Below are 9,352 nucleotides of genomic sequence, written 5' to 3' on the forward strand. Positions count from 1 at the left end.
ATGGAGCGGATCATCTCAGTAAACATCCTCTCACTCTCCTTCACTGCTGTCTGTGTACCTGACTGATAGGACAGACACACACACACACACACACACACACACACACACACACACACACACACACACACACACACACACACACACACACACACAATTAGTTACACTGACAGGGAGCTCTTCTTTCCTCATAGTTGTCAATACTTTATACTCTCTATTGTATTACTACAATGTCTGTAGCAGAATTATTTGAATCCGACTGGGCTGTTATGTAATTTGTCAATTTTAGACTAAATATAAAGATGTGACAGTATATGGCTGTGAGAAGGGAACTCATCTGGCAAACAGCAGTCATCATAACTACTATCTCACTAGCCAGAAACCTGCTGCAGATTGTCTTCTCCTCTGGTCAGTTCTCACCTTGAGAGTCTCCACAGCCTTCCTCAGCTCCTGCAGCTCCTTCTCCTTCAACTGGATTATCTGCTGGCATCTCCTCTGGCTCTGCCCCAACCCCTCCTGGACCATCAGGGATCAAAGCAACACATGTTGAATTGATAATTCATTTCTGAGAGTGTTATAGGGTACATTGTTGTGTGAAATGAAATTGTTTGGCACATATTCCTCCCAATCAGCTGATTCAACGTGACCTCATGCCAGACGTTAAAGGTGTGTAAAAATATTTTTAGCAGTTTCTTTCCAAAATTCATACTGCCCAATTCACAAATGTTACTTTTTCATGAATAAGTAGGCTACCACCGCTAGGGCTGGGCGATATGGAAAAAAAACAATATGACGATATGGATTACTTTATATCACGATAACGATATACACGTATATCACGATATAGCACAATGACATACATTTTCAGTTATTCTCTTTATATGCTCTTTACTTTTTCATGCTGCAAAACAACCTTTCTTTAAAATGGATCTTTTTATTCTTATTTTTACAGTTACATTAACTTATAGTGTGTATTGTGACAACATGAAAGGTAATTAAATGATAGTAATTGTATACAATGGATAAAATTACTATCACGATATAAACGATATAGAAGAAAGGTCACGATATACACTTTTGTATCACGATAACGATATATATCGTCATATTGCCCAGTCCTAACCACCGCCATAAAATTAAAAGTATTCATTATAACTGGGAAATGGCACTTTTCATTCATGACAAGGGGGATCATTTCCATTGTACTCTCATACTAGTAAATATTAGTTCATTATTTAGTGAATGTTCATAAAACGATCAATATTGGCAGCAGCATAGGTTCAGAGCAGCATAGTTGCAATACCTAATCTGGCCACAATCCTACACAGTTCACACAAGACAGACTGGCAGAACCTGTTTGACAGATAGGAGGGAGGCTCCACTGAAGTTGGCCTGTCAATGTTTTACAGAATGTAAGACATTGAAGCCTTGAGAATAAATTATCTCTTGTGTGCCCTCTAAGTCCAATGTAGAAATAACACATTTTGTTCAGATATAAATTAGGCCTACATACTGCATGAAGCCATGAATACACAAGTAGGCCTACATTATTTCCTCCTCTTACCTTCTTCTGACTCCATTCCGCCGTAGCCGTGATCGTGTCGTGGCCTTTGTGATCGTCCACCATACACAGAAGACAGACGCAACTCTGGTCGGTGCGACAGTATATTTCAAAAGGCTTCTTATGACGGGGACAGATCCTCTCTTGTAGCTGGCCCGTGGCATCGAGCATGTTGTGATTTCTACCTATAAGTTCATTATGAGCTTTTAAATGAGTGTCACAGTACGACATCAAGCACTCCAGACAGGACTTGACAGCTTTTAGTTTTCTGCTGGTGCAAACGTCGCACGTCACATCTCCAGGTCCAGCAGCACATTCAACAGCAGCTGCAGTTTGAATTCTACTCTTCCTTATTTGATCCACGAGCTCTGCTAAAACATGATTCTTGTCTAAAACGGGTCTCGGAGTGAAAGTCTTTCTGCACTGGGGGCAGCTGTAAACGCCCTTCACGTCTTCCCCATTCCAGCAGACCTCAATACAACTCCGACAGTAATTGTGTCCACAGTTGAGAGTCACCGGATCCTTCAGAAAGTCCAAACAAATAGGACACATGAAAATATCCTCGTTACTTGCCATCGCTTGAGCCATTTTCTCAAGTATTTGGCGATAAGTAGCACAAGCCCAAGGGACGTCAACAGCTCCTCAATTAGAGGTGTGTCGTTCATGAACGAGCCGTTCTTTTGAACAGCTCCCTGAAGTGAACGATGGGAACCGGATCACAGCTGGGGGAACCACTCGACCGTTATTTCGTTCATTTTTCATTCATTTTAAGCACGTGACCTCGACCAGAGTAATTAAATTTGGGAAAAAACACAATTGTTTGCTTCAAAGAGAGGCAAAAACGGTCTTTAGAAGCAGGAGAATAATCAGTTGTTGTTTGGACTAAATGACCTTGAGGTGGAGTCAAAATATTACATTCTTAACACTGAATAAATAATTTAAAAAAGAGCCAAAAGAGCCAGTTTTTTGAACGGCTCTTTGAAAGGAACGAGCCACTAAGATCCGGATGAAAAAGAGCCATAAATCCCATCTCTATCCTCAAGTGCGAGTCAATTTTAGTTTAGTCAGAAATGTTCTAAGCTATGAGATAGCCGTCTCTCATTGGCTCCCATTATAGCCCCGTTGGCGCACGCAGCCAAGTAAAAGATGAATGGGAGCCTATTGGGCTAAATGGCTCAGCAGGGATTTGTGACGATTCTGTTCTCTGGTTTGTAAAGATGTGTGCACATTCTGTACCTTATCATGGAAGTTGTATTAGAAGTGAAGTTAAAGGTTCCTGACATGGCTTTGTTCTCCCAAAGACGTGTTAGTTTTGTCCTGCAACACGCTAGCATTCGGCTAATACCTGCTGGCTGAGGAATCTCTGCGACTATTCACGACCAGAGCTGACGAGAGACGTACTCTGACTGATCCTCCTAGCAGAGACATCTACGGTCACACACCTCAACCCCCACCACCGTCCAACATGTTAATTGAAGGTGCCCAAATTCTTAAGGATGAGCGCAGTCATTTCCTTTACCCCATGTACACATGCCGCTTTTCCACCACCTTAAATGCAATAAATAACAGGTGTCCGCAACAATCCTAACATAACTTTAAACACATCGACATCTGAAGTCAGACTTAAAACTACAAAACAAATGGCGTATGCCGTAAAGTCGATTGTCACGTGTTATGTCATTGCTATAGTTGAAATAAGGGTCATTTTCACGAATCTAACACTTGACAAGATGCAAACGTGTCGGCAAATGCTTTCACTTACTCATATCTATCGAACGCGACTTCATTGTTTCCAGGGAAAAAATCACACGGGCAGATAGTTCTAAGAGAAGCGTACAGCCCCATTGGCACCCATTCATTATTTACTTGGCTGCGATAACATAGCTGCAGTGCCACTCCTGGCCACACCAGCTAGTTGTCGTTCTTGTACAAGATTCCATTTTCTTTGGTTTCGTTTCACGTGTAGCGCTCCAAACTTCCTGGATGGGGAGTGGCGTGTTGTATTCATGGAGTACTGCTGCCCTCTAGTGTCCATGAGTAATAGCAGCAGCAGCAGTTTGGATGCTGTTCTTCCAAAACTTCTCCATCTTGCAAAAAATCAGAAGGTTTTTGTGGAGGACAAACAATTAAGTTTTGCCGCTGTGAACTTAAATTGAGGGCTTCCCCCTTCAACATGACAAATGCAAATTAGATAATGATCTTTGAATTGCACTTTTAGGAGACATGGGCTCCTCTATGATGGTGAATGATGCAAAAAATATGTGCAGTGTGCACTTGCACTGCAAAACTATTCATGATAGTTAAGGGTCTCCTCCTGTCTCTCCTCCTCTTGCCCACACGCCCTGGCGGCATCTCCTAAAGTCTTTGAAGAAGGAGAACGACTGCGGCCATGTTGTTGATGAATGATAATACGCATTTTTATGTAGCTGGTCAATGCAGTCAGACTTCTTATATTCCCTTTGTGTCTGCTAAGAGGACTGTTGTGTCAGATGACTTCTTAGTATATTGCCTTTGTGTCTGCTAAGAGTATGTCAGATGACTTCTTAGTATACAGTCAATCCGGAAAGTATTCACAGCGCTTCATTTTTTTCACATTTTATTATCGTACAGCCTTATTCCAAATGCTATAGCCTAATGAATCTCTGTTGTTGATGACCTCTCTTTTAATCCCTTTTCATTTCGAAATGAAAAAATGAATGTAGTTGCTGCCAAAGGTGGTTCTACAAAGTATTAAGCAAAGGCTGTGAAAACTTTTGTAAATATGATTTCGTTGGTGTTTTATTTTTTTTTAATAAATTTTCAAAACTGTTAAGACGACTTGTTTTTCACATGGTCATAATGGAATACTTTGTGTAGGATTTTGACAACATAGATTCATTTGTAGCATTTGGAATAAGATAATAAAATGTGAAAAAAGTGAATCGCTGTGAATACTTTCCGGATTGACTGTATATTCCCTTTGTGTCTGCTAAGATTATGTCAAATGACTTAGCATATTGCCTTTGTGTCTGCTAAGATTATGTCAAATGACTTAGTATATTGCCTTTGTGTCTGCTAAGAGTATGTCAGATGACTTCTTAGTATATTCCCTTTGTGTCTGCTAAGAGTGTGTCAGATGACTTCTTATATTCCCTTTGTGTCTGCTAAGAGTATGTCAGATGATTTCTTAGTATATTGCCTTTGTGTCTGCTGTCAGATGACTTCTTAGTATATTCCCTTTGTGTCTGCTAAGAGTATGTCAGATGACTTCTTAGTATATTCCCTTTGTGTCTGCTAAGAGTGTGTCAGATGACTTCTTATATTCCCTTTGTGTCTGCTAAGAGTGTGTCAGATGACTTCTTAGTATATTCCCTTTGTGTCTGCTAAGAGTATGTCAGATGATTTCTTAGTATATTGCCTTTGTGTCTGCTGTCAGATGACTTCTTAGTATATTCCCTTTGTGTCTGCTAAGAGCATGTCAGATGACTTCTTAGTATATTCCCTTTGTGTCTGCTAAGAGTAGCTACTGTAACTGTTGTGTCAGATGTGCCTGTAGGGTCGCACTGAAAGTCATCAAATCCATAAGAGTTCTTCTGTCCTTATATAGATGGGCTTTCTTTATTGTTATCCCAGGAACCAGGAATACAGATGTCCACACAGACACAGAGGGAGACAGAATCTAGTGGAATCCAACTTGTATCTGACATCATCATGATTGATTAACATAAACTCAAAACGTAGGTATTAGTAATGCAACCACCACCACCACCACCAGACATATACAAGTCCAAATGTTTCATAAATGATGATGGAGAATAAATCATCAGGGGAGTTTGATCCAACTCAGCTTGGCATACAACAGTTGGTATTAATGCTGCACCTGTGGGTCATTCAACAGCCAAGTACACACACACACACACACACACACACACACACACACACACACACACACACACACACACACACACACACACACACACACACACACACACACATGCAGTACACACAATGTTGTCACACACTTGTTTTGCAGTAGCGCAATGTGTAGCTGTAGTTATCAAATGAGCAGATTTCTGCTCATTTGATAACTACAGCTATACATTGTGCTACTGCAAAAAAAGTGTGTGACAACATTGTGTGCACTGCATGTGAGTGAGTGTGTGTGTGTGTGTGTGTGTGTGTACCTGTGTGTGTGTGTGTGTGTGTGTGTGTGTGTGTGTGTGTGTGTGTGTGTGTGTGTGTGTGTGTGTGTGTGTGTGTCTGTGTGTGTGTGTGTGTGTGTGTGTGTGTGTGTGTTAAATGCCCCACAGGAGCAGAACTTACCTGTAGGGGCCTCACAACAGCTTAACTGATGATCCCCCACTCCATACCCCAAACCCAGGGTAGAGTGTGTGTGTGAATGTGGTGTGGACTCTGTGCAGGAGGGTCATTGTGTCTCCAGAGATGCTGTAGAAGGCCAGAGTTCCTGCCCTGTGATCCACATACACTCCTATTCTGGAGCTGGCCACTACACGTAGAGTGAGTTCAGTCTCTTTATTACTGTGCCAGAAAGAGGAGCTGGAGCTGGTGAGGTCCAGCCTCCAGGACTGATCATTACCTCCAAACCTACACTCATAACCCCATCCTTTCCTGCTGATGTTTTTATATGACACTGCTATATCAACACCTGCACTCCACTCAACCTCCCAGTAGCAGCGTGCAGACACACCCTCTCTACACAGCACCTGAGGAGACCTATCAAATCTGTCTGGATGATCAGGATATGACTGGAGCCCAGGTCTACACTCCACCCTCCTGTTCCCCTCAGACAGATGGAGGGTTCTGTTTGCTGTGTTTGGATCCAGAGTGAAGTGACAGCAATCTGATGGAGGAGAAGACAGGGAAAGAACAAGGTTATGGATGGATAGCTCTGTGTGTGTTTAGGGGGGGGTGGGGGGGTGGTTACGTGTGTGTGTGTGGGGGGGGGGGGGGGGGTATGCGTGTGTGTGTATGTGGGGGTGGGTTATGTGTGTGTGTGGGGGGGGGTATGTGTGTGTATGTGTGTGTGTATGTGGGGGTGGGTTATGTGTGTGTGTGGGTGTGTGTGTGTGTTGGGGGTGTGTGTGTGTGTGTGTTTGGGGTGGGGGGATTACGTGTGGGTGTGTGTGTGTGTTGGGGTGGGGATTACATATGTCTATGTGTGTGTGTGGAGGGGGGTGGGGTTACCTGTGTATGTGTGTGTGGGGGGGGGGGGGGGATATCTGATTGTGTGTGTCTGTGTGTGTGTGTGTGTGCGTGTGTGTGTGTGTGTGTGTGTGTGTGTGTGTGTGTGTGTGTGTGGTGTGTGTGTCTGTGTGTGCGTCTGGGGGTTACCAGTGTCTGTGTGTGTGTGTGTGTGTGGGGGGGGGGGCTTACCTGTGTGTGTGTATGTGTGTCATATGGAAGCATGCAAGTAAAACCCTTTCACATTGATCAAATGAATGTGTGTATGTATGTGTGTGTGTGTGTGGGGGGGGGGTGGTCAAATGTATGCATGTATGTGTGTGTGTGAGTTGGTATATGTGAATGTTTGCCACATGTGTCTGAACAAGTTGTGTATGTATGTGTGTGTGTGTGTGGGGCGGGGGGGGGGGGGGTTACCTGTGTGTGTGTATGTATGTGTGAGTGTGTGTGGGGGGTTACCTGTTTGTGTGTATGTGTATGTGTGTGTGTGTGTGGGGGGGGTTACCTGTTTGTGTGTGTATGTGTGTCTGGGGGGGGTTACCTTTGTGTGTGTGTGTGGGAGGTGGGGTTACCTGTGTGTGTGTGTGTATGTCTGCGTGATAGGGGGGGAACCTGTGTGTGTGTGTGGGGGTTACCTCTGTGTGTGTCTGTGTATGTGTGTGTGTGGGGGGGGTTACCTGTGTGTGTGTGTTGGGTGTTACCTGTGTGTGTGTATGTATGTGTGTGGGGGGGATACCTGTTTGTATGTGTGTGTGTGGTGGGGGGGTTACCTGTTTGTGTGTGTGTGTGTGTGTGTGTGTGTGTGTGTGTGTGTGTGTGTGTGTGTGTGTGTGTGTGTGTGTGTGTGTGTGTGTGTGTGTGTGTGTGTGCAACTCACACTGTAAGAAGTCTTCTCTGGTCCCTGGTTCAGCCTGGCCATCAGACACTGAGAAAGAAAACAACGCATTGGCCTAAACAGTGCATCAACAATATGTTCTACATTGTCTTGGCAAAAAAAGGTCTAAATAACGCGTTAAGTATACCCCTGCGGCCCCCGCGAGGCAGGGGGGCACATGGGCCCTTGACTTGAAGAAACAGGCCCCCTTCACATGATATTAGGCCCGTTCGGGGGCCCATTCTTGGCAGCTTGTAGGGGGGCCTGAAGTACTTGCGTTACGGCAGGGCATAAGATGCAATGTTTTCAACAACACCCTTGAAAACCTCAAAACAATGTGAAAGAATAGTGGAAAGCATACCAAAACCCATGAGAGTTGTGTCTAAAAATCAGGCTTATTACACTAAATATTCATTTCTGATCTCTTTCTAAGTTAAGAGTAAGAGTAAGAGTAAGAGTAAGAGTAATTTATTTGTCACATACAACCCAAGCTTAAGCTAGCGTGCAGTGAAATGACAGTTGGTAACTCCATATGTGCAAAAAAATATAAATTACATAAATTAATTATACATCATAAAAATAAAAGTAGACGATTTTCTCAATTGTCCATAGCTGTGTAGACTCAACGACAAGGTGAAGTTCTCTGTGGAAAGTGGACATGGACGTGGCACTAGCGCAGCTGTTGTGAAAAAGTCCACTGGTCATAGGGAAGGAGGACGCTCCCGTTGAGGCGTGCTGAAGACGCTTCCGTTGAGGGAGGCGTGCTGAGCTCGCTTAGTGGCAAAACAGCATCCTCACCCGACTTGCTGATCACCCCGAGGCAAAGCACAGTCCAATATCCACCCACCAATATGTGTGTGAAGTTGTCAGTTCACCGGTCGATCGAGGCTTTCCCCCTCCAATTCCCGTTTGGCATTCCTGTCTCCATGGAGAGTTCTGCAACCGCGTCGTCTCATCTGACACAATCCGCGGTTTAAATTAAGAAAACAACCGAAAACGTTGTGAAGACAGCACTTAAAGGGACACTGTGTGAGATTTTTAGTTGTTTATTTCCAGAATTCATGCTGCCCATTCACTAATGTTACATTTTTTTATAAGCTGCAAAAATGACTGTACTTGGACCATACTAGAAAATATTTGTTTATTACTTAGTAAACTTTCATGTAAAGATCAAATTTGGCAATAGGCAGTCCAGTTTCAATGAGCAGCATAGTTGCAGTACCTTTTTTGACCATTTCCTGCACAGTGTCCCTAAAAGTGATTTTTCTCACACAGTCACGGCAACTCAAATTCATTGTAAAATATGGTCTAATACCATATAAAATAAGTTTTAAAGTTGCACAGTTGTGGGAGTTACCAGTAAGGCAGCCAAACAATGCAGCGCTATGGCAACAACGACATTACCATTATGCTGTTTTAGGTTAATATCATCTTGTTTTCTCTGCCTTTTGTGAGGTCTGGAAACATTGTATCTTGTGTTATTTTGACCATTTCTAATTTTCAGCAAAATAAATGCTCGAGTCTAAATGACAATATTTTCTTTCGAAATTCAGGGGAAATGTAGTTGGCAGTTTATATAATGAAACGACAATTTTTTTACTCAAACACATACCTATCCATATCAAAATTAGACTTTAATTAATTGGCCTCTCAATTGTCTTTCCGCAGCTATATTCAAGATGGGCAAAGACACCAGCAAAAAGGATAATAAGAGACTCCTTCCATTCCATATTTGAAAG

The 9,352-nt window shown here is 43.1% G+C and overlaps 2 protein-coding genes across 2 annotated transcripts in view; both read right to left on the reverse strand.

Moving 5' to 3' along the window:
- LOC134446473 (tripartite motif-containing protein 16-like) overlaps positions 1–2,182 on the reverse strand; it is a 9,995-nt gene extending 7,813 nt beyond the window's left edge. Inside the window, exons 1-3 of the mRNA XM_063195842.1 lie at positions 1,562–2,182; positions 418–513; positions 1–62 (exon numbers count right to left, since the gene is read on the reverse strand). The exon at positions 1–62 is cut by the window's left edge and continues 172 nt beyond it. Coding sequence (XP_063051912.1) covers positions 1–62; positions 418–513; positions 1,562–2,146 — 743 coding nt within the window. The 5' untranslated portion in view covers positions 2,147–2,182. The remainder of the gene's footprint in view (positions 63–417; positions 514–1,561) is intronic.
- A 3,689-nt stretch (positions 2,183–5,871) lies between these two features.
- Positions 5,872–7,984, reverse strand: LOC134446474 (stonustoxin subunit beta-like). The gene is made up of 2 exons (XM_063195843.1): positions 7,975–7,984; positions 5,872–6,446 (listed from the first exon to the last, which is right to left on the reverse strand). Exons 1-2 carry the CDS (start codon positions 7,982–7,984, stop codon positions 5,872–5,874), a joined length of 585 nt encoding a protein of 194 aa, XP_063051913.1.
- Between the last annotated feature and the right edge of the window lie 1,368 nt (positions 7,985–9,352).

The sequence above is a fragment of the Engraulis encrasicolus genome, chromosome 3, assembly GCF_034702125.1.
Source record: "Engraulis encrasicolus isolate BLACKSEA-1 chromosome 3, IST_EnEncr_1.0, whole genome shotgun sequence".
Classification (NCBI taxonomy): Eukaryota; Metazoa; Chordata; class Actinopteri; order Clupeiformes; family Engraulidae; genus Engraulis; species Engraulis encrasicolus.